This window comes from Lepidochelys olivacea, assembly GCF_965140295.1.
Source record: "Lepidochelys olivacea isolate rLepOli2 genome assembly, chromosome: 9".
NCBI classification, from domain to species: domain Eukaryota; kingdom Metazoa; phylum Chordata; order Testudines; family Cheloniidae; genus Lepidochelys; species Lepidochelys olivacea.
In genome coordinates this window covers 57,240,699-57,265,658 of record NC_140419.1, presented here as the reverse complement: position 1 = coordinate 57,265,658, position 24,960 = coordinate 57,240,699, and the positions used below count along the sequence as shown (strand labels likewise).

Sequence of the window (24,960 nt, the reverse complement as noted above, 5' to 3'; positions counted from 1 at the left end):
GGACTTCAATCACCCTGACATCTGCTGGGAGAGCAATACCACAGTGCACAGACAATCCAGGAAGTTTTTGGAGAGTGTTGGGGACAACTTCCTGGTACAAGTGCTGGAGGAACCGACTAGGGGCCCTGCTCCTCTTGACCTGCTACTTACGAACAGGGAAGAATTGGTAGGGGAAGTAAAAGTGGGTGGCAACTTAGGAAGCAATGACCATGAGATGGTTGAGTTCAGGATCCTGAAAAAAGGAAGAAAGGAGAGTAGATAAATAAGGATCCTAGACTTCAGAAAAGCAGACTTAGACTCCCTTAGGGAACTGATGGGCAAGATCCCCTGGGAGGCTAATATGAACAGGGCAAGGAGTCCAGGAGAGCTGGCTGTATTTTAAAAAAGCCTTATTGAGGGCGCAGGAACAATCCATCCCGAAGTGCAGCAAGAATAGCAAATTTGGCAGGCAACCGTAACAGTGAAATCTTTGGTGAGCTTAAACTCAAAAAGGAAGCTTACAAGAAGTGGAAATGTGGACAGATGACTAGAGAGGAGTATAAAAATATTGCTAGAGCGTGCAGGGGTGTAATCAGGAAGGCCAAGGCACAACTGGAGTTGCAGCTAGCAAGGGACGTGAAGGGTAACAAGAAGGGTTTCTACAGGTATGTTAGCAACAAGAAGGTGGTCAGGGAAAGCATGGGATTCTTACTGAATGGGGGAGGCAACATAGTGACAGATGGTGTGGAAAAAGCTGACGTACTCAATGCTTTTTTTGCCTCGGTCTTCACAGACAAGGTCAGCTCCCAGACAGCTGCACTGGGCAGCACAGGATGAGGAGGAGGTGAGCAGCCCTCAGTAGTGAAACAAAAGGTGAAGGACTATTTAGAAAAGCTGGATATGCATAAGTCCATGGGGATGAATGCAATGCAACCAAGGATGCTGAAGGAGTTGACTGATGTGATTGCAGAGCCATTGGCCATTATCTCTGAAAACCCATGGCAATCGAGGGAGGTCCCGGAAAATTGGAAAAAGGCATATATAGTGCCCATCTTTGAAAAGGGAAGAAGGAGAATCCAGGAAACTACAGACTGATCAGCCTCACCTCAGTCCCCAGAAAAATCATGGAGTGAGACCTCAAGGAATCCATTTTGAAGCACTTGGAGGAGAGGAAGGTGACCACGAACAGTCAACATGTATTCACCAAGGGCAAGTCATGCCTGACCAACCTGATTGCCTTCTATGATGAGATAACTGACACTGTGGATACGGGGAAAGCAGTGAACATGATATACCTTGACTTTAGCAAAGCTTTTGATACGGTCTCCCACAGTATTTTTGCCAGCAAGTGGAGTGCCCCAGGGGTCGGTCCTGGGACCGCTTTTATTCACCTTCTTCATTAACATCTGGATGATGAGATGGATTGCACCTTCAGCAAGTGCGTGGATTACACTAAGCTTGGGGGAGAGATAGAAATGCTGGAGGGTAGGGATAAGGTCCAGAGTGACCTAGACAAATTGGAGGATTGGGCCAAAAGAAAGCTGATGAGGCTCAACAAGGACAAGTGCAGAGTCCTGCACTTAGGACTGAAGAATATCATGCACTGCTACCGGCTGGGGGCCAACTGGCTAAGTGGCAGTTCTGCAGAAAAGGACCTGTGGATTACAGTGGCCAAGAAACTGGATATAAGTCAACAGTGTGCCTGCCCTTGTTGCCAAGAAGGCCAATGGCATATTGGCTGCATTAGTAGGAGCATTGCAGCAGATCTAGGGAAGTGATTATTTCCCTCTATTCTATTCGGCACTGGCGAGGTCATATATGGAGTATTACATCCAGTTTGGGGTCGCCAACTTCAGGAAGGATGTGGACAAATTGGAGAGAGTCCAGCGGAGGGTAACAAAAATGATTAGGAGGCTGGGGTACATGACTAACGAGGAGAGGCTGAGGGAACTGGGCTTGTTTAGTCTGCAGAAGAGAAGAGTGAGGGGGGGATTTGATAGCAGTCTTCAACTACCTGAAGGGGGGTCCCAAAGAGGATGGAGCTCGGCTGTTCTCAGTGGTGGCAAATGACAGAACAAGGAGCAATGGTCTCAAGTTACAGTGGGGGAGGTCTAGGCTGGATATTAGGAAACACTATTTCACTAGGAGGATGGTGAAGCACTGGAATGGATTACCTAGGGAGGTAGTGGAATCTCCATCCTTAGAGGTTTTTAAGGCCCGGCTTGACAAAGCCTTGGCTGGGATGATTTAGTTGATGTTGGTCCTGCTTTAAGCAGGGGGTTGGACTAGATGACCCCCTGAGGTCTCTTCCAACCCTAATCTTCTATGATTCTATGACTTTGCAGCTGGTGAAAGAGGCTGATTTGGCAATCAATTTATCCACAGCACAGGAAGCCTCACTGCAAGCTTCCATCACACACTGCATCACCAACCTGCCTCCCACCTGAGCTAGACACAACCTTTAGGCAAGGAGGGAAGTGTGATAGAGTATATGTGCCCCATCTCTGGCTGAGCAAGAAAGGGGTTAATCCCCTTTGCTGTGCTGAGAGGAGATGTCTACCCCTTCAAGAGTGTTGTAGCTGCCAGGCCTGGAGAAAGGAGGTTGCTGCTCTGGTCTAGTAGGCTGCTGAGAGCTGGAGCTGGCAGCTGTTTCTCCTAAAGGTGGAAACTATACAAATGAGTAGTTTTCTGAGGTGAAAGGGGGAATCAGGGGAGGGCAGAGAGAGAGGAAAAGGAAGAGGGGAAACTTCTAGGGCATGCAATGTCTTAAACACCACTGTCCTCCCTCAGGGTGAATTCTCAAGGTAACACTATTGCAGGGGCTTCAATTTGCATTTTCCTCTCCTCTCTTTCTCCAGCACACGTGAATCAGGTCAACAGTCAAACCTGATTTGAGATCCTGATAGATGAAATGAGCTATATAAATGAGTGCTACATCACTGATCTTATGCTGAAGGTAAAGAGGGCAGTGGTAGGCAGCTTTCATTAGAGATGTGGGGAGAACACCCACAACAGCTACTTCTGAAAAGAATGTGCTCCAGGGGTAGAAGAGACATTTAGCCACTTGCTATGCTACCTTCACATCAGGCTGCCCCATTTTCCTGGTGTGATGAAGTGGGGATTTTCCCTTGTTATGTTGCATGTGAGTTTTACTGTTGAGCCTATGTGAGTTTTACTGTTTTGCATGTATACTGTGTGTGCCTCAGTTTCCCTGTGTGCTGCACCAATACCTCGGTAGTGGGAATAGGAGTGTGTGACTTTGGCTAGGACCTCTCGGGCAGGTGAGGCTGCTCTAGCTGCCTGCACCTATACTGTGACCGGTGCCCTTCATAACCTGAGACCGAGGAGGGGGATGCAACCAGGTGACAACCAGGTGACTCTACCCAGGAAGTGAGACCAAAAAGAAGGAAGAGGAGCAATGGGGCTGTCTGAGGTCGGATGGCTGGAAGCTGGCAGTCTGCTGTGTTGGACTGGAAGAGGGGGAAGCTGGCAGTCTGCTGTGTTGGACTGGAAGAGGGGGAGAAGTCACTGATTTCTACGCTGTGTTCCTGTCGAATAATAAACGTTCTATTTTACTGGCTGGCTGAGAGTCAGTTCTGACTGTGGAGTTGGGGTGCAGGGCCCGCTGGCTTCCCCAGGAGTCCCGCACGGGTGGACTCACTGTGGGAAATGCACGGTGTGAAAGGGGATGCTGAATGCTCTGGGGTCAGACCCAGGAAGGTCGAAGCTGTGTACCCTTCTTGCCCTGGAAACAGTATGCTCAGAGAGAGAAGGCATGCCACACCAGAGTCCTGACTGGCTTCATATGGAGTAGTTCCAGAGCACTGGCCCAGTGACTCGGTGACACCTGGTTACAGCGCCTTTTACTGCCTGTCTCCTGGACTAAGCCTGATTTACTATACTAACCTTTCATCAGAGGGCTCTTGCACTGCAGGCACAAGGACAGCTAAAGGGAACACCCAACAGGCAGAGACAGACAGCATCTATTTCACTCTCTGCACAACCCTCATTTCACGGCAGGAGGAGGGAAGGTGTTTCATATGGACTCTACCTTTCCCCTGTGGAAATGGTGGTGGCTTTTGGAACCGATTCATCCCAGGAGATCAGGTCATGCTCCTCTTTAACTGATTTGTCACTAGTAACAAAAAACCAAAAGTAAGACTTGATATGTAATACTTGTACTGTAGCCTAATATAACTTATGGAAATATAATACAGGGGTGCATAGGAAAAAACAGAAATATTCTGGAGGATAGCCCACTCTGCTCAAGCTAATCATATAAATCAGAGCCACCATGAACCTGTTCAGCTGCTGTGTCTATTTTCTCACTCTGCCAATTGTTCCCTACAGTGTAATCTTTCTTCACTCTTTGCCCTGCCTAGCTCAAGCAACAGTGATCCCTTCTGTCTTTTGGGAGACTATCTCACACACTGAATGATTGCACAGGTAGGAGTGGCCATGTCAGATAACTCCCACCATGGCCAGTGCTCTAGGATCATACATTCGCTGCAATAATGAGACACAGGGATATATTCATGGACCTTGACTAAGGGAACATCAACACCGTCTGAACTCTACCTTTTCTCTGGAGAGGAGGTGGCTCTCAATTTTATTTCACTCTGAGGCATTGGCTTGGGCGCATTTATAACTCTTTCTTCACTGATTAAATATAGAAAGAAAGTTGCAATTAACCAGACATGCTACCACAAATTCATTTGGTACATCCAAGCCCTCTACAGTTATTGAAGTCCCATATAGCAAAGGAAGACAGAATTTAAAAGGAAAGGCCAAATAAATAGGTCTGAAGCCTGTTCTGATCCAACCAAACATAGCAAACAAACTCTGAGCAGTGAACATGAGAGGGAAGAGAGCTCCACTAACATGGGACATAGTAAGCAAATGAGTTTCTTCCACCCATGGAAGTCTGAACCTGAGGAAAGGACAGAAGGATCTCTGAAATAGACAAACAGTATAACCTAGGCCAGAGGAGGTCTGTATAAAAGAAATGGGTAGCAAGCCTTCTCAGCTGGACTGGTGGGTATAACTGAGATTAGGGGCAGAGGAGATCTGAATATGGGAAGGATATCAGCCCCCATCTACTCTTGGGTAGAACAAACTAAGGGCCTCACTGCTTGCTCATTGGGCAGAACAGAGTCTTTCTCAATACTGAGAGGAACCACCCCTTCTTCAGTGGAGCTAGTGAAGCCAATAGCATAGCAAGTGGCACCTCCTGCCACGCAAAGTACATATGAGTTGGGAGCACCCGCTCGCATGCAGGCTTATTTCATGTAACAAACTCCGCAGCAACTCTACCTTTTGCCCGTAGCCAGAGTGGGTTTGGTTGTTGTTGCTTCAGCTGGAGAAGTCTCAACAGGCTTCTCCTCATCCACTTTGTCACTGATAATCACAATAAACAATAATTAATAAAACACAAGACAAAGTGTGAATGTCCCCCTACTTTCCAAGACACCCTGCGCTGCACTGAACACTCCATCCCCGATAGAAATGTGTGCACATGGAGTGAAGGTCTGCTCCCTGCAGCAGTGCAAGGAACACTTCAGAAATACTGAATAAACTGTTCTTCTGGATCGGATCACTTCCCCTCTTCCCACAGAAATCAAAATGGAGCTCAAGTGTTCCTGATGTTCATTGCAAGTGGTCTCGACACTTCACAGTGATTATGTGAGTTTAGAGTGTGTGCATGACGTTACCTGGGAAGCTCTTTGTCTGGCTTTTTAGCTACTTTTGTGCCCGGGCTCTGGTGCAGCATTCGAGGGAGCCACAGTGCTTCAAACTCAAATTGTGATTGGCAGGTGCACAGCTTGCTGGGGGCAGTTGGGAGCCCACTAAGAAAAGTAAGGAATGGACAGAGGAGTTCCTTGGGGACTGGGACACATGGCAGACTCTGTTGGGGCAGGGAAGGATCAGTGGAAAACATGATAAGGCACAACTCAGGCAGCAGGTGATGTGCTCGGAGACTGGCCTGTGACCGTGACTCTCAGATTGTCTGCAATCACTGACCAATACTCTTCTGAATGAAAAGAAGGCTTATGCTCTCTGTCAAGCAGCACAGCCAGTCCTTCGTGACTTATTACCTCTTCCCATGCTGTGACTTGATTTCAGACCAGGACTTGCCATTTGCGGTCTGTCTGTCTTCACCATTTTGGCAGGCAAAATGCAATAAAAATTAGCTAGGGCTGGGGCTGGGGGACAGAGGAGAAATGCTACTGCCAGGGAGGTGAGGGAATGTGGTGGGTTGTAATATATACAGTGCAGGGACTGGGTTAAAATGAAATATTGCTTAGCTCAGGAAATAAGGCTCTACATTTTACTCTGCTGATACCCTAGCTGTCAGAAAGTGGGTGCTGTTCAGAGGTGCTGAACAGCCAGTCCCCACAGACTTGTGATTCAGAACCTCTGAAAATCAGGTAACCAGAAGCTGGATGCTGGCAGCTATCTTCCCTTTCTGAGACTGACACCAAACAGGGCAAATTTCAGTCTAAATGTTAACTCTGTCATAAAATAGAAGAAGCCTCCTCAGCTTTATTTGTAGCACTGAAGCATCAGTGCTATGGTGGGGACTGTTCAATGACTGCACTGCATCCATTAGTCAGCGTTGGGATGCAGCTGCAGAAAGGGCTAATATCACTCTGGGGTGTATTCACAAGAGTGTTATATGTAAGACATTGGAGGTAACTGTCCCGCTCTACTCAGCACTGGGTGAGGCCTCAGGTGGAGTACTGGGTCCAGTTTTGGATGAAACACTTTAAGAAAGGTGTGGACAAATGTTGAGAGTCCAGAGACAGCAACAAAACAGATAAAATGTTTAGAAAACCTGATCTATAGGGAAAGGTTAAAACAACTCAGCATGTTTAGTATTGAGAAAAGGGCTGTTATAAAGAGGACTGTGATCAGTTTTCTCCATGACCACTGAAGGTAGGACAAGAAGTAATGGGTTTAATCTGCAGCAAGGGAGATATAGGTTAGATATTAGGAAAAACTTTCTAACTCTCAGGGCTCATAGGCTTCTAAGGGAGGTTGTGGAATCCCCATCATTGGAGGTTTTTAAGAACAGATTGGACCCAACAGGGATAGTCTAGGTTTACTTGGTCCTGCCTCACAGCAGGGGACTGGGCTAGATGACTTCTCAGGGTCCCTTCCAGCCCTACATTTCTATGATTCTAGGAAAACAATCACATGGCCCAGATACAAGTAAGCATCACCAAGAAGAAACAGCCCCAGTGGTGGTTTGTCTCAGCAGCCATATATTATGGCCACCCGGGAGGTTTGAAAAACTTAGAACTCATGCACTGCACCTGATTTCAGTGTAACTGGAGATCTGTGATGTGCTTTCACTCCAGGATCTGGTGGCTTGGCTCTTACTGTCTGTGTCAAAGCTGCGAAGACAGCAAAGAAAAATGTGCTCAATGAGCAAACTAGCTCACGACTAAGCTGGTCAAAATTTGTTATCAAAAAGGTTTTTTTCCCCATCAAAAAAACAGCCCCCCCCCCAACATTTTTAACTGTTGTGGGCAAAATGTTCCATTATTTGCAGAAAAAACTGTGTTTAATTGAGAACATTTTTTAAAAAATATCATTTACCAAAGCGCTTGTTTTTCAATTACATTGAAAATGGTCAATAACAATTTCGATAACATTTTTGATAAAAACATCGGGAATGTAAAAAAATGGTGACCATTTTTGAAAAAAATGAAAACGGTTCCATTCCAAACACTTTGCAACAAAGACAAATACAAATTTTTTCATTAAACTCCTTTTGGGCTTTTGGCCAGTTTGACTCTGAATTCTTGCAGCTGAATTTTTTTGCAGCTGTGTATTCCAGAAGACAGCAGATTACCATATTTAATGCTCCCTCCCCTAATATGGTGAAAGTGCCTCCTGCACAGAGGGACTGTACTTGGCAAGACTGCTTCACTTTACCTTTCAAATAAGTTCAAGGGGCAACACACACCAGGGTAGGGTAAAGGGACAGACAGGTTTCCCATGTGAGCACCATCAGTACCACTCCTCTTACCTTGTGGTGGAAACAGCAGTCATTGGCTTTGGCTTACTCCAGGAAGACCCAGTTGGTCTCTTTCTCACCCCATTGATACTGGCAATAAAAGAATAATAATGCAATATCTATTTAAGGTACTTATCTGGCCATCATGACCAGAGTATCTGAGCATCTGCCAGTCTACTGTAGTTATCTTCACAACCCCCTGGGAGGCAGGGCAGCCCTATTAGCACCACTGTACAGATAGGGAACTGAGGAGGCCAAGTGACCTATCTAAACTCACACAGGAAGTCTGTGGTAGAGCAGGGCTTTGAACCCAGGTCTTGTGGACCCTTCCTGATGGCACCATCACCAGGCTCACCAATGACAGTTTAATAGCCATTTCAAGGCCTCAAGACTGCAATGCAACGCTCATGGGCAGACATCTGCACCCATGCAGGGCTCACTGAAGTTACTGACATCAATGGGGCTCTGTGCAAGGATTCCCTCACACTTGTGACTGTGAACTTTTTAACACAGGGTCTGTCTAGCACCTAGCACAATGGGGACTTTGTGGTCGAGGCCTCAGAGTGCCAATAACTGGCAGGAGCACGTCGAACAGCTGCACAGTATATGCATGCATACAGTCTACTGTGCCCTGTGTGCGTGTATTCCCTTCCCTACCCAAAAATGACTTTGTACATAGGCCAAATTTTTGAAGAGGTGCTGCCCCCTGTTGGAGAACATGTGGGGAAAAGCCAACCTATTCGCAAACAACATGCAGCATTTGTCTGATAATAAACCCTTTACTCCTTAACTGGCAGCACAGCGCCTTCCAGTGTGCAAGAGTTAGTAGTGCCCTCCTTAAGTCTCCCACCCCAACGTAGGAAGAGCTTGTGATGCTGCGACTGAAACAAGGTGTATTGGAAGGCTTCATTAATTAATGTTGGTAACATGCTTTGAGATACTTATTATAATTGTATAAATGTAAATATCATTATAACCACTACCAACGAAGGGAAATTTCCATTCGTACATATTGTGTAAGGAGGAGTGCACGTAAGTGATGAACAGACCACATTCCCCTATAGGACAAATAGTGTTACCCATAGGACATGACAATCCCACACATCTCTAAGTTCAAAAAAAGACTAGGAGGACTTGTGGCACCTTAGAGACTAACCCATTTATTTGAGCATGAGCTTTCGGGAGCTACAGCTCACTTCATCGGATGCATATGTATGCTGTAGCTCACGAAAGCTCATGCTCTAATAAATGGGTTAGTCTCTAAGGTGCCACAAGTCCTCCTTTTCTTTTTGCGAATACAGACTAACACGGCTGCTACTCTGAAACCTCTCTAAGTTCACTTTCACATCACTGCCCCCAATTTTTTGTTTACCCCACATTATATTGGGACTGATATGGTACAGTAATAGGTCTCAGAATAAGAGCCAAGTTAGAGAGATAAAGATGTAAATGTCACCATGTTGTGATGTTGCATCAATACACCTGAGTCTTGATGCTGTGACTAGGGATGGTCAAAAAAAATTCTGCCTAAATGTTTTACTAATTGAAAATGGCTTTTTACATTAAACAGTCTTTTTCATGAAAAATGTCTGTGAAATGTCACTGAAATGTTTGGGGTTTTCACTGAAAAATGAAAACCAAAAAATGTTTAGATGAAAATCCAATACATTTAAAATAAAAAAATATAATTTTCCTTGGGAAAAAAAATTGGGATGGGGAGAAGAGAGAGACAAACATTTCCCAAAGAAACTCCAGCTATGGTCCTGGATCTTATTGTCATGAGAATACATCACAGTTTTGTGATGCAACTACTTCATCCCAGAAGACAAAGTCCTCTAGCCAGAGAGGCTCTGGCTACTGGATTCTCTGCTGTGTGTGGCCACTAGTCTTAAGAACAGCAGAAATACCAATAATACTGGTATCTGGCACCAACCCCGCTGTTCAAGTGGAAGGTGACAGCTGAATTCTAAACTGGAAGAAGCCATGGGGAAATCACCAGGATTTTTCCCTCTGAGGACAGGTGTGTCTCCCCTTCCACAACTCTTTCACTCTTCCCACCTCCTCTGAAGCCCAGCAGCACAGCCAACACTTTTCCAGTCAACACAGATTGCAGGGGGCTGTCACTGCACCTCCTTTAAATTGGATGGAGCTGGTCATGGGCCTCAGGTGCCAAGATAAGAGTGCAGTGGCCCATTTACTATGATAACGATCCTTTCTATACAATGGTGGGCTTTCAGTGGGACGTCCAGTTTGCTGGATGCTTGAAGTTAGCGTATGCAGTGTTGTTGTAGCCGTGTTGGCCCAAGAATACTAGAGACACAAAGTGGGGGAAGTAATATCTTTACTGGACCAAGTTCTGTTGGTGAGATAGACAAGCTTTTGAGCTTACACAGTGCTCTTCTTCAGAAAGTAGGGTGACATTTACCACTGCAGTAACAATCAATTGAAAACTAATACATGGCTCTAGTCCTGGAGGTCAGACCGAAATTATGCTACCATTGTCAAGGTAGATTAATTTAATTTAAAATCCAACAAGACGGGACAGTTGGCTTAGTGGACTGGAAATAATTAGCTAAGTAGCTGAATCAGTTCATCCAGCCAAGGCTCCTAATTTAGGGAAATCGTTACCATCTGATGGCTGTTCAATGGATAGGTGAGCCCGTCAGAACTAGCACTGGCTTCTTAGCTTGTTCTGTCTCTCTAGGAATTTACACCATGCTTATCATTGTGGCATATGAGCTCCCCATTGAAATGACATCAAGACTAAATGGGCAATAGAGGTTGAACTCCCCTCACCTTTAAGGCAAGAGAGAAGCAGTGGTGTTTTGGAGGAAGCTTGCATTGCTCCTCCCCCACACTATAGTTGGTCACACAGGCCATCAGTCTCCAGGCCTATCAGCATGGCTCCTTCACTCCCTTTGGCCCCATTCCCACCCCTGCACTTTTGTCCCCTAGAATTAGTTGACCTGTTTTTTTTGGCCCCTCCCCTCTTCAGCAGGGATGGCCAAGGATGTAACAGAATTTAAGGCCAGAAGGGCCCACAAGATCATCTAGTCTAACCTCCCATAGAACACAGGCCACCAGCACCACCCAGCACCCACACACTAAACCCAAAATGAGACCAAAGTACAGGAGACCACAGGAGACTAGACTATTATGTGCCACAGGCAGAGAATAGAAGGGACTGAGGTGCATCAGAGCCCAAAACCCGGCATTGGCAGAGAAATGATGAAGTGAGAGATACCCAGATAATCCTGGCAAGTGACCTGCACCCCTGCAGAGCACAGGAAGGCAAAACCCACCCAAGGTCACTGCCGATCTGATCTGGGGGAGAATTCCTTCCCAACTCCACATATGGTGGCCAGTTAGACCCTGACCATGTGAGCCAGTCAACCACCTGAGAGAGAGAATGCTCAGGGCCACCTCAGAACTCTGGCCTACCCTGCCTAGTGTCCCATCTCCAGCCCTAGCCATCCTTGCCCTGCTTCTTGTGGGAGGGGACCCTCCATCATCAACTGTGGTCAGAAAGACTGTCACCTTTCACCAGCAACTATCTTCAGTGTCACGCAGGAAGACAAGCTGGAAAATGGACCTCATCCTAAACACACACAGAGTAATCCAGAGGCAGGGACATTATCTTTTGCCACCAAGACCAAACCTTGATGAAGCCGGAAGGGTCTGATTCTTCATGTGCAGTCCTCCTTCCTCCTCAATCTCAACGCTTTCAGGATGAAAAATAAAAACACAAACATCACATCATTACACACACGTGCACACACACTTGTTCAAACATTTTATTTCATCTCCCCTCATGCTGTAGAATTTTTCTCTGTTCGTCTTAGGGTCAAACTTTGTTTCTGTCCCTGGAGTCCACAGCTGGACTTAACAATGAATATGTTGTTAACTGGCTGAGTGAAGCAAGCCCTTACCCTCACCTCAATAGCCTTTCTCTGTGTGGGACTGACTGCTCAGGAAGTTAAAAGCCCAGTGGTGGCCCTGATTGCAGGGGCCAATCTCTTCTGGAGGAGGAAGGGAAGTGGATCCCCATGATCTCCCAACCACAATTCCACGATTCCTGACAATCCACGGTTGTCATCTTCCAGTTCAGTGTCTAGGGCTATGTCTACACTGCACACCTTGCAATGGCGTGGCTCTGCCACTGCAGCCGCACCGTTGTGAGGTGTGCTGTACAGCCACTTTGTCTCCTGGCAACAAAATAAAGCCATCTCCAATGAGGAGTGGCAGCTTCAGCGCTGAGAGCAGCTTCTGCTAACCAAGTCCTGTCCACTCCTGTGCTTTTCGTCGTTAAAACTTTTGTTGTTCAGGGGGGTGTTTTTTCACACCCCTGAGTGAAAAAAGTTTTATGACAAAAGGGCCATTGTAGATATAGCCTAAGTTGCCATGTTCATCCCACTAGGAGCTTTCCAGTGTCAGTATAAGTCAGCCCAAACAGATGGGTCCAGCCTATCTAGGCATTTTCCCAGCCTACAATTTCACACCAGATGGAAACTCCAAACCCTAGCCCTTAATAGAATCCACTACACTGAGATGGTATCATAGAATGGGAGCTCTACTGTAATTTTGGGGCACAGAGCCAATGACTCACCTCTTGGCAATGAAGGGTGGTACTTCTTGTGTTGGGCTTCTGTAAAGGAGATACAAGGGCAAAGATTGCATGAAGCCAGTGAGCAAACCTGGCATAGGAGCAGTTCTAATGGGAGGCGCTGAGACAAATTCGACAGAGAACTGAAGGGGGATGCTATTTTGCATATAGGGCCATGTAATGCTGTTTGCACAGATCTAGCAGTGAGTGGGTATACAAAACCAGTGTAACTTACACACCTAGGGGGCGAAAGCAGGAAAAGCATCTGATAAGAAGGTGTAAAATAAAGTCACCCCCTCATATTTTACACCTTCCTTTTAGTAGTTTTTTTCTTGTTACACACAAAATCCTTCTGCCTTCTTGCCACATATACGGCATTTGTTTTGCACACCAGCTGAATTCCAAATCAGTGCAAGGTACACTATCTTATTACCCTTGTGTAAATTACACCACTTTATGTCACTGCTGTGGCACATTCCCTCCTTGCTTCTCCCATTCCCTCACAGGCATTGCCAGCCTCTCTGCCGCCTCATTGTGCCACCCCAAGTTAGACCAAGAGGGGAAAAGATGCCCTTTAAGCTGCAAAAATTGCAGTCACTTCTCCTGGGAGATCAATCTTATTTTGACCAGTGGAACTGACCTTTACAACCCCCAGGGAAGAGTTGGATAGAGGAGCTTCTTACACCAGCAATATCTCTGCATACTTACACTTCTCCTGTTACTGGAGCTGCAGCTGAGATGTGGGGGGCCTCATAACATATGGTAAAAGACAGTCCCTGCCCCAAGGAGCTTATCTAAACTGGATGCAAATCCTGCTTGGAATCCAATTTCTTTGTGGAAGATTCTTTGGCCCATACTAATGTTTGCAAGCCCCTTCTGCCCCTGTCCCCTCTCTCCTTGGTGCAATAAAGCTGGGATGGAGAAAACAGGTGTTTGGGATGTTCTGAGCAGCCAGGCCTGAAAATATGCATCTTAGTTGTGGGTTCTAGAGAGTTAGGAATCATTTTTTCAAAGATTTCAGGCTGTTTTTCTTTCCTTCTGCTCCTTTCCCTCTCGGATGGGAAACACTTCAAAAGTCCTTCAATGGATATGCCCAGTTCTGCAGTTCCTTGGACTTTTCTCAGTTAGGACTTGATTCAAAGCCAATAGATGCCAATGGAAAGACTCATATTGCCTTCAATGGATCAGGCTCATAAGTCCCTGTGAAACATCTGCTAATAGTTTCAATTTCTGTTTACCCCTCCCATGAGACTCACCCATTGCTTTTCTTGGCAGCAGAGAGGACGTAAGAGCGCTCCCTGCTGGCTGTGCGCCTCAGTACACTGTTGGCTGCCTCTGTCCTGGAAGAGAAGGAAGAGATACTCCTGGGGGAATTCTACGCCACTGCACAGACAAAGAATTTATGTCCCCTGCAGATTTCTTTGTTTCCCCGCAGAAAAATGACTTTCTGATAGGGAAGCAAAGGGAAGCCACAAAAGCAGTCATGCGACCCTCCCCAGCAGTATGTTTCGGGTGCCCAGGGCAGCCAACAGAGAGGTAAATCACTGTGGGGTATGGGCAGGAATGGGTAAGATATGGCTGGTGGCTCCTTCCCTGTGCCGGGCTCAGCTGCTAGTCTCGGCTGGGCTGGGGAGAACAGAACTTCCTCTGCCCTGCATGGCATCCAGGGCCATGTCAGACCGTACCCCAGATTTCTCACCCCGGCTGTAGGAAGCTCTGCAAACTCCCCCCTACCCCCACTCTCAGCTGTTCCTGCACCCATCATTCCTCAGTTGCAGGGGTGGAGATCACTGTGCAGGGAGCTGATCCCCCATCCATCCAACCCCCATGCATTCTGACCCCCTCATACCCAAACCCTCCCACCGAGCCTCACCCACACTGCACCCAGAACCCCCACAAAGAGTCCCGCTCCCCCCTGTACCTGGACCACGCTGATGAGCCACCCACACCCAGATCCCCAACCTACCAAGCTCCAACCGGCTGCACCTGGATCCCAACCCTACAAAGCCCCACTCCCCCAGCATCTGGCTCCCTGCACTGAGCCTCCCACACCCAGACCCCCCCTCCTGAGCTCTATCCCCTGCACACTCAGATCCCACTGCTGAGCTCTAACCACCTTCACCTGGATCCTCCCACAGAGTCCCATTACCATTGCATCCAGAACCCCCCAGCAAGCCCCTGTGCATCCAGATCCCTGCCCGCACTCAGATCCCCCACTGAGCCGCTTGCACCCAGATTGCCCCACACAGAACCCTCTCAACCCACACCTGAATTCCCCCCACACTAAGCTCCTCCACACTTGGATCCTGCCTGCCCATACCTGATGCACCTGGCACGGAGGGGCAGGGCTTTGTGGTGTTTCTGGGGCAGGTCCAGTCTTTGCACTGTGTCAGGTTTGGGTGCAGCCTTATCGCTAAGTCCATGTCCCGGGAGTGGGAGGGGGAGATGTACAGTCATCTCCCACCTCTGTACAGCCAGTGCCCTGTGCTGGAGCCTCCACATTTATTTGACAAATGAAATTTGCAAAATTTTGCAGAATTTTAAAATATTGGGCACAGAATTTTTATTTTTTTTTGGCACAGAATGCCCTCAGGAGTAAAGAAAGCACGTTCCAATGATGAAGCTGGGAGGCAGAAGACTGAGACAGTAGGGGGCTAGAGGTGAATGAGTCACTGAAGACTTATCAGACTCCACTGGAAAGAGCATAAATCAAGCAAGAGCCAAGGGTAGTAACAATGGCCTATCTGTCCATTTATTCTGTACCCATCACTGTGGTGGCCAGGTATCAATTCCTGCCTTCATACTATTTATACTGTACCAGGCATGTACGTAGCTCTGGGCAATGGGTGAAATGTGCCAAGCACACAATAGATTCCCTAGGTCAAGGAGATTACTGTCCAAAGGCAATGAAAGGTTGCAATATGGTACATAATAAAATAGGGCAAATACAGAGTGTGGAGCCTGGGCTTCACAGCTGGATTGCTGAATGGACCAGTTGTGTCTATACAGATTCATTTGAAGATTTTGGTACCACTAAATGTGGATAGGGTGATGCCAACCTCAGTTTTTTGCCCACAGTGGAATGTGGGCAAAATCAAAGAATCATAGAGCTGGAAGGGACCTCAAGAGGTCATCTAGTCCAGTCCCCTGCACTCATGGCAGGACTAAGTATTATCTAGACCATCCCTGAAAGGTGTTTGTCCAACCTGCTCTTTAAAATCCTCAATGATGAAGATTCCACAACCTCCCTAGGCAATTTATTCCAGTGCTTAACCACTCTGACAGTTAGGAAGTTTTTCCTAATGTCCAACCTAAACTTCCATTGCTGCAATTGAATCCCTTTGCTTCTTATCCTATCCTCAAAGGTTAGGAAGAAAAAATTTTCTCCCTCCTCCTTGTAACAACCTTTTATGCACTTGAAAACTGTTAGAATCATAGAATCATAGAATATCAGGGTTGGAAGGGACCCCAGAAGGTCATCTAGTCCAACCCCCTGCTCGAAGCAGGACCAATTCCCAGTTAAATCATCCCAGCCAGGGCTTTGTCAAGCCTGACCTTAAAAACCTCTAAGGAAGGAGATTCTACCACCTCCCTAGGTAACGCATTCCAGTGTTTCTCCACCCTCTTAGTGAAAAAGCTTTTCCTAATATCCAATCTGAACCTCCCCCACTGCAACTTGAGACCATTACTCCTCGTTCTGTCATCTGCTACCATTGAGAACAGTCTAGAGCCATCCTCTTTGGAACCCCCTTTCAGGTAGTTGAAAGCAGCTATCAAATCCCCCCCTCATTCTTCTCTTCTGCAGGCTAAACAATCCCAGCTCCCTCAGCCTCTCCTCATAACTCATGTGTTCCAGTCCCCTAATCATTTTTGTTGCCCTTCGCTGGACTCTCTCCAATTTATCCACATCCTTCTTGAAGTGTGGGGCCCAAAACTGGACACAGTACTCCAGATGAGGCCTCACCAATGTCGAATAGAGGGGAACGATCACGTCCCTCGATCTGCTCGCTATGCCCCTACTTATACATCCCAAAATGCCATTGGCCTTCTTGGCAACAAGGGCACACTGCTGACTCATATCCAGCTTCTTGTCCACTGTCACCCCTAGGTCCTTTTCCTCAGAACTGCTGCCTAGCCATTCGGTCCCTAGTCTGTAGCTGTGCATTGGGTTCTTCCGTCCTAAGTGCAGGACCCTGCACTTATCCTTATTGAACCTCATCAGATTTCTTTTGGCCCAATCCTCCAATTTGTCTAGGTCCTTCTGTATCCTATCCCTCCCCTCCAGCGTATCTACCACTCCTCCCAGTTTAGTTATCATGTCCCCTCTCACTCTTCTCTTTTCCAGACTAAACAAACCCAATTTTTTCAATCTTCTCTCAGAGGTCATGTTTTCTAGACCTTTAATCAGTTTTGTTACTCTTCTCTGGACTTTCTCCAATTTGTCCACATCTTTCCTGAAATGTGGCACCCAGAACTAAACACAATACTACAGTTGAGGACTAATCAGCACAGAGTAGAGCAGAAGAATTACTTTTTTGTGTCTTGCTTACAACACTCCTGCTAATACATCCCAGAATGATGTTCGCTTTTTTTTTTTTGCAGCAGTGTTACACTGTTGACTCATATTTAGTTTGTGGTCAACTATGACCCCAAGATCCCTTTCCGTAGTACTCCTTCCTAGCCAGTAATTTCCCATTTTGTATGTGTGCAACTGATTGTTCCTTCCTAAGTGGAGTACTCTGCATTTGTCCTTATGAATTTCATCCTATTTACTTCAGACCATTTCTCCAGTTTGTCCAGATCATTTTGAATTATAGTCCTGTCCTCGAAAGCACTTGCAATCTCTCCCATCCTGGTATAATCCACAAACATTTTATAAGTGTACTCTCTATGACATTATTTAAATCATTGATGAAGATATTGAACAGAACTGGCCAGAGAACTGATCCCTGCAGGACCCCACTCATTATGCCCTTCCAGCATGACTGTGAACCACTGATAACTACTCTCTGGGAATGGTTTTCCAACCAGTTATGCACCCACCTTATAATAGCTCCATCTAGGTTCCATTTCCATAATTTGTTTATGAGAAAGTCATGTGAGATAGTATCAAAAACTTTACTAAAGTCAAGATACGTCTACCGCTTCCCCCCATCCACAAGGCTTGTTACCCTTTGAAAGAAAGCTATCAGGTTGATATGACACAATTTGTTCTTCACTAATCCATGCTGTTACTTACCACCTTATTATTTTCTAGATGTTTGCAAATTGATTGCTTAATTATTTGCTTTATTAACTTTCTGGGCACAGAAGTTAAGCTGACTGGTCAGTAATTCCTTGGTTTGTCTTTATTTCCCTTTTTATAGATGGGCACTGTATTTGCCCCTTTCCAGTCTTCTGGAATGTCTCCCATCTTCCATGACTTTTCAAAGATAATCACGAATGGCTCAGATATCTCCTCAGTCAGCTCCTGGAGTAGTCTAGGATGCATTTCATCAGGTCCTCGTGATTTGAAGACATCTAAGTAATTTTTAACTTGTTCTTTCCTATTTTAACCTCTGATCCTACCTCATTTTCACTGACATTCACTATGTTAGATGTCCAATCACCACTAACCTTCTTGGTGAAAACCGAAACAAAGAAATCATTAAGCACCTCTGCCATATCCACATTTTCTGTTTTTGTTTGTCCCCCTCATTGAGTAACAGGCCTACCCTGTCCTTGGTCTTCCTCTTTCTTCTAATGTGGAATGTTTTCTTGTTACCATTTATGTCTCTAGCTAGTTTGATCTTGTTTTATGCCTTGGCCTTTCTAATTTTGTCCCTGCCTACTTGTGTTATTTGTTTATATTCATCCTGTGAAATTTGACCGAGTTTCCACTTTTTGTAGGACTCTTTTTTAAGTTTAAGATCATTGAAGCTCTTCTGGTTAAACCAGGTGGTCTCTTGCCATACTTCCTATCTTTCCTATGCAGTGGGTTAGTTTGCTTTTGTGCCCTTAATAATGTCTCTGAAAAACTGCCAACTGTCTTCAATTGTTTTCCCCTTAGACTTGCTTCCTATGGGATCTTACCTACCAACTCCTGAATTTGCTAAAGTCCACCTTCTTGAAATTCATTGTCTTTATTTTGCTGTTCTCCTTCCTACCATTCCTTATAATCATGAACTCTACCATTTCATGGTTCCTTTCACCCAAGCTGCCTTCCACTTTCAAATTCTCAACCAGTTTCTCCCTATTTGTCAAAATCAGATTTAGAATAGCCTCTCCCCTAGTAGCTTCCTCCACCTTCTGAAATAAAAAAATGTCTCCAATACATTCCAAGAACTTGTTGGATAATCTGTGTTAGTTGATGCCTGAATAGTTGAAGTCCCCCATTACCACCAAGTCCTGTGCTTTGGAAGATTTTGTTAGTTGTTTAAAAAAAGCCTCATCCATTTCTTCTTGGTTAGGTGGTCTGTAGTAGACCCATACCATGACATCACAATTGTTTTTTACCCCTTTTATCCTTACCCAGAGATTTTCAACAAGTCTGTCAAAATATATGTTTCCATTCCAAAAGACCCGTGCCAGAAAAGGGTAGTTCTGAAAATATTATTTCAAGTGTCAGGAACTCTGATTGGCTGCTTCTGAGGCAGTGTTCCAGGAAGTCCTGCCTTACAGAGGAAGTGATGTGAAAGGTAGAGCTGGGCCTGAGCTATGGAAGTTCAGATCTGGATTTAGATCCAAATGCAAAAATGTCCAGACTTAGAATTCTGGAGCTCGGGTCTGGCTACAGAAAACAGCTTGCTCACTTTACTCCCAGGATATTTCTAAGTCTTTACACCATTTTTTCCATCCAGTCACATAAACTGTATGTAGCTGATGGGTTCCCCTCCACCTCTCACTCTCTAGGAAATTAATTGGGCCGTGCTGTCATTTTGAATCACGTCAGGCTTTTAATTATATTTTGTTAGGAGCCCAGAGGCCTGGGGGCATTGATGCTCTCTCTATAGAAATGCATTATTATTCTGACTGGCTCAGCTAAAGTTTTCATAAACCTGACCCACATGATGCTGGTAGATAAGATGAAAAGATACTTTCTGTTGTGTCCTTTGAATCCCCACAACCCCTGCATGGAAAGATATTGACTGCAGCAGTTTGTACCTCTTCTTATGTTCATCTGGGGAAAAAGCTGGTTTCTCTTCATCTGAGTCCACTGATATTTGCCTGACATTGAATGGAGCCCTGAATCCAAGAGAAGGGGAGAGCTATGTTAATGGCTTTGTTTTCATACCTAGTCATAAAAGCATTTAAAGCAATGGGCGCTGAATAACAGACTTTGGAGCAGCCTTAGCCAGGTGAGCACAGATGATGAGATGACTTAAGTGTAGACGTCAGTGCAGCACCTAAAGGAGGGCACTGGAATCCTCACCCTCATTTATGGGAGAGGCACTTTTATTTTCCATGCACCATGGTGAAAACATATCCCTGTCCAGGTTTTCTGATTTACAGGGCTTAAGCAGATGATAATGCTGAATGCTCAGCCAGAACCTGCTTTGATCAGGAAGTGGCCTGGCAGCAGGCCCAGACACGAGATTTCTGTATTTCTTGCTTTCAGACAGGCCACAGATACAGCAAAGCAAGCACCACTTGTGGTAGTTTGGAGGCTTCTGGCTCCTGTCCCAACTGGATTTACTAAGGACAAAATTCACCCCATGCAGAAGGAAGCTCCACGCAGTAACTTCTTTTAAAATGAAGGGCAATGGAATGCTCAGCAAGCCGAGAGATCAGCCTGGCTGAGCAGGTGGCTCCATCATGCAGGCGATTGCACCAGGCGAGGCCCTGCAGTTCGATGAGCAGTGCATTGCTCCTCTCAGTACACTCACAGTTTCTTATAATCCTCAGTTGTCATCTTGTATCCGGAGGAGAAGCGGGGGAGGCTGGAACTCTTAGCCTGAGCTGCAGCACTGCAGATAACACACAGTCACTTCCATTAATGTGGCACTTGTGACCTCTTGCCCTCCCGCCAGCCTCCCTCCCATGCAGATTCAAGAATGTTTCACAAGAGAAGGGTAAAAAGGATGACCTAATGGATCATGCTGATTACTTTAGCCAAAGTATGGCCAGCACATTGTCCTTGTGAGCTGTCCTGGGCTGAGATATGAGGGCCCAGTAGTTTCCCAAGGGCTCCTGAAAACTGTCATTACTGGGTTTGGAATCCCCCTCCATCACACAACCCTATCTTGTTACAAGGAGAGAGAGACACACATCTTGTAAAACTGCTCTCTCTAGCATCATCCACTGGACCTTAAAGGGGGAAATGCATGGGTGTGCCAAGGTGGCAAAGAAGCCGTAAATCATCCTGCCACGGGGAAGACTCAGGATTGGCTATGCTAGCTTGCAACTCTCCACCCCACAAGTACTCCTGATGCCAGGGCCGTGTAATGCTAGTGGCAAGTTGGGGGTGACCACCATCCACTCCAGGTTTCAAAAATAAACAACAACATCATCATTGTTATAAAATGTTTTTGTTATTTTTGTGATTAGGTTTGTTACAATGATTATTGAATGAAACCAGCATGGACATTTTCTCAAGGTTCCTACCCACTCCAAAAAGCTCTAATCAGCACATGATTTCTGGGCCAAGCTATCCCAAGATAAAAAATGAGGGCACACCCAGAACACTCCCACTTCCGGCTGCCTTCTCAGACAACTTCCGGCTGCCTTCTCAGAGGTCAATGGGGGGCCAAGCTGAACCTTTCCACTATGCACCACAACTGGTTCAGTTTAAAGATGGCATGAAGCCACAGAATTGGAATCTGAGTTTGGAGTTTTGAATGTGCTTCAAGTGCAGCGGGTTGGGTCCAAGTCTCTCTCTAGTTTGTTAGAAGCTTCATCATCTCTGGATTCTGGATTGTGGTTGGAGTAGCTCTGCCAGAGTTTAATGGAGATCTGTGGGACTCTACAGGCACTGTATGAAATCAAAGACTGGGCACCAGTGTATGCAGAATATTCCAGAACCCCAAGTAGGTCTTGTATGAAGAATAGGATCAGACAAACCTTTTCTGCGTGCCATTGGAATAGAAGGTGCTCTCGGGCGACGTCTTTTCAATAGTCCTGGTGAACACACCCCTATAGGAAGAGGAGAACTGTAGTTAGGTTCAGGGCCATCTTAGAACGAAGATTACAGAAAGGCTGAGGGAGACATCGAGAAAGGCCCTAGAGGAGAGAACCATGCTAAAGTGGACACCAAATCTCTTTCCATCAAATCTATTAAGCTGCAAATTTTCCTCATAGATTGCAGGGCTCTCATCACCTCCAGTACATTATGACTGTATAATCTCTGTCCATCACAATGGCATCTGTGTAGCTTGATGGGGATGCACTGCCCAGCCTCACATTCCATGGAAGCATGATGACTTTGTGACCCTTGAGTGTGTACCAGGATCCATCCAGCACCCAAAGGGTAATGGAATTGTGAGAGGACGTGAATACACCTAGCGTTTTGGCTAATGCAAGGGCCTATGTCTCATGTTGGGGGCAAGATGTTGGGTCAGAAAGAGATTCAACCATTCCATGGTTGTAGTCAACACTTAATCAGCTCCCACATGGACTCGGGAGTGTGGCAATACAGGATACATGATCCTCTGGCAGACCACAGAGGACCAAGTCCATTGCTGGTCAACATCTAGTGCTGCAATGGATGGTGAATCCCACAGTGCTCTGGGTTTCTAGTACACTCCTGTTTACAAGGGACTGGGGAGAGACTTTCTGACACCCCCACCAAGTGACTACCTTACTCCTCAGGCTATGAGATCTGATTTCCCATCACTGCCAGTGCTCTGCTTGTTAAGCACCCAAACATGTCTACCCACAGGGGGTCTCCACAGTCAGACACCACCATAACAGTGAAACCCAGGTGATATTGATATTTCACCCATTTTATCCTCTACTGTCTTAGCCTCTGTCACCTGCAGCCCCAGTGTTTCTAACTCCAGGGATGGGGCTCTTCATACCAACCTGATGAGGTAACCGGAGGTGGGCTTGGAACCTGGCAACCTACACAGTGAATAGAAATCAAAAACTCACAAGAAAGAAACAGGAGCAGCAATATCGATAGGGTACAAGGCTGTCAGTGCACCAGGGCTTCTGGTGCTGTTCAAAGCCACAATAGTGGAAATCCAGAGCCCCGTGATGCTATTTCACATCCCCATCCAAAGTTTATGTAGCCACTATTGTTTACAAATAGCTCCAAAGGAATTTTTTTACGCTATTTCAGGATGTGCTGTAAGGGGCTCTATCAGGAAACTGACTAATTCTTTAAAAAATTATGCTGACAGTCTATTTAATTCATGAAACAAAGATAAATCCACAGATGGAATATACGTGGATGGATAATGGATCAAACAAACATTGTCTCTCTTATAGAACAACATACATTATTACATTAACTTATTCAAATGTCCATCTGCAGAAGGGGCCTGCTGTTCAGCCAGCGAAGGCGTTTGGGGAAACACTCCCTTAGGGGAATAGGAAGGAAACATTGTCAGATAGGGTTAGAACCTGCAAATTGTGACATGCTAAAAGGACTGACATAAAAACCTGTGAAATATTGAATCAGAAATGTCTTTTTGACAGTGAAAGTAGGACAGGGACTGCAGGAGAAGCAGCATAAGAATGGCCACACTGGATTTTCAAAAGTGACTAGTCATTTGAGATGTTTCAATGTTTGGGTGCTCAACCTGACATACCTTAAAGGTTCTGATTTGTAGTGGCTGGGGCCCCGGTCCTCAAAGGTGCTTAGGCTCTTTCAGTGTGAGTTAGAAGCCTAAATACCTTTGAGGATCTGGGCTTTGGTGAAAGTCTGGCCCCTTTTAACATATCTCAAGTTGGGCACCCAGAATCACTAGATGCTCTTGGAAATCTTGGCCTATTAATTATTTGTATTGCAGAAACATGTCAGAACCCCAGTCACTGACCAGGACGCCCATACTGGGCGCTGTACAAACAGAACAAAAAGACAGTGGTCCTTGTTACCACTGGGTTTCTGAGCACCTTGCTCTCCCCCTTACCTCCGCTACAGCAGACTCCACTCCTCCCCTTTCACTGAGAGGTGAACATGCCCCCAAAGGCATCACATTGCCAATGTCACAGGAGTGTGCGTGGGGGGGCGGGAAGCAGGGGCACAGGCCCTCCAATCAATGAGGGCAAAGAACTCCTCTGGGGCCAGGGTGGGAAGACCAAGTTCCTCTGGCCCTGAGTCCACAGAGGGAGATCCAGATCCTACAGCTGCCAGTTGAGAGTGAACTCCACCAGCCATGGGGGGCAGGCATGGAGAGCAAGCTCCACCGGCCCTGGTGGGGAGAACCAGCTCCTCCGGCTGTGGGGGTGGGATGGGACACAGAAAATACCTATCCAAAAGCGGCCACATTTTTATTTCAGTGCACTCCCCTGCAATGTCACAAGTGTTGCTGTTATTATCTATTGTGCATGCTGCTTTACAGGAAGGCCGCAAGCAAAGGCCCTCCATGGAGAATCCTGCCGGCTAATGAGAGGAGGAATGCAACAAGAACAGACAAGAGGCCATGGAGGAGAAGGGGGAAGTGGCAGCAAACCACTCACAGGAGAGTTATTAATGAAAAATTCAGATCGGCAAGGACTGTCACTTTTCAGCAATGGGACTGCAGCCAGCAGGGGGCTCAAACATTCGGCTAACCAGTGCCCCATATTTTTATTTTCTTAGGATCCAAACAGCTGGACCCTTATGCCCAGGCACCACACTGGCACAGGGATCCCCCTGAATCCATAAGCTTGCAGAATCAGGGCCATCCAAAGCAGCGTGCCAGCACACAAATCCACCTGCACCTGTGAGCTTGCAGGCTTGGGGCCAGAGGTGGATTAAGGTTTCCTGGTGCCCTGGGCCAGAGCAAGTGCCCCTGCTCCCCCGCCCCTTCTGCCTGCAGTCCCATCCCTATTGCCCCTTCTGCCTGCCCATAGCCACACCACATTCTGCCCCTTTCCCCCACAGCCCCACCCCTGTTCCACCCACAGCAGTGAACAATTCCACCCCCCCACACACTGTGGCCCCGCAACCCATTTGCTCCTTTCTGCCTCCCTCCCCTGCCCCCCATGGCCCTAACATGAGAGAAGCTGTGTCCCCCGACCACAGCCCTGGGGCTGCAACAGGGAATGAGAGCTCTCCCAGCCCTGAGGCCACAGCAGGGAGTGAGAGCTCCTCCAGTCCCAGGGCCGCAGCGGGGGTCTGGGCGCTGGGGCTTCCCCCACCTGCCCCCTGCATGGTGCTTCTGTCAGGGCTCTGGGCTTCCGCCACCCTGCGGTAGATTTCTGCTAAGGGAGGGGCACCTATTTTTCCAGG

General features: G+C 46.6%; 1 protein-coding gene across 10 annotated transcripts in view; it reads right to left on the bottom strand.

The window, feature by feature from the left end:
• ZNF185 (zinc finger protein 185 with LIM domain) overlaps window positions 1-24,960 on the bottom strand; it is a 125,113-nt gene that overhangs the window by 52,459 nt on the left and 47,694 nt on the right. For 7 of the 10 annotated variants that reach the window (XM_084640245.1, XM_084640250.1, XM_084640249.1 and 4 more), the window contains 12 exons: window positions 22,605-22,643; window positions 21,645-21,716; window positions 20,471-20,551; window positions 19,749-19,829; window positions 13,862-13,945; window positions 12,609-12,647; window positions 11,661-11,723; window positions 8,015-8,092; window positions 7,296-7,376; window positions 5,293-5,376; window positions 4,558-4,638; window positions 4,031-4,114 (listed from right to left, as the gene is read on the bottom strand). In XM_084640245.1, the coding sequence (XP_084496371.1) occupies window positions 4,031-4,114; window positions 4,558-4,638; window positions 5,293-5,376; window positions 7,296-7,376; window positions 8,015-8,092; window positions 11,661-11,723; window positions 12,609-12,647; window positions 13,862-13,945; window positions 19,749-19,829; window positions 20,471-20,551; window positions 21,645-21,716; window positions 22,605-22,643 (867 nt within the window). The remainder of the gene's footprint in view (window positions 1-4,030; window positions 4,115-4,557; window positions 4,639-5,292; window positions 5,377-7,295; window positions 7,377-8,014; window positions 8,093-11,660; window positions 11,724-12,608; window positions 12,648-13,861; window positions 13,946-19,748; window positions 19,830-20,470; window positions 20,552-21,644; window positions 21,717-22,604; window positions 22,644-24,960) is intronic. The other 3 variants (XM_084640248.1, XM_084640252.1, XM_084640251.1) reach the window with 2 other exon arrangements.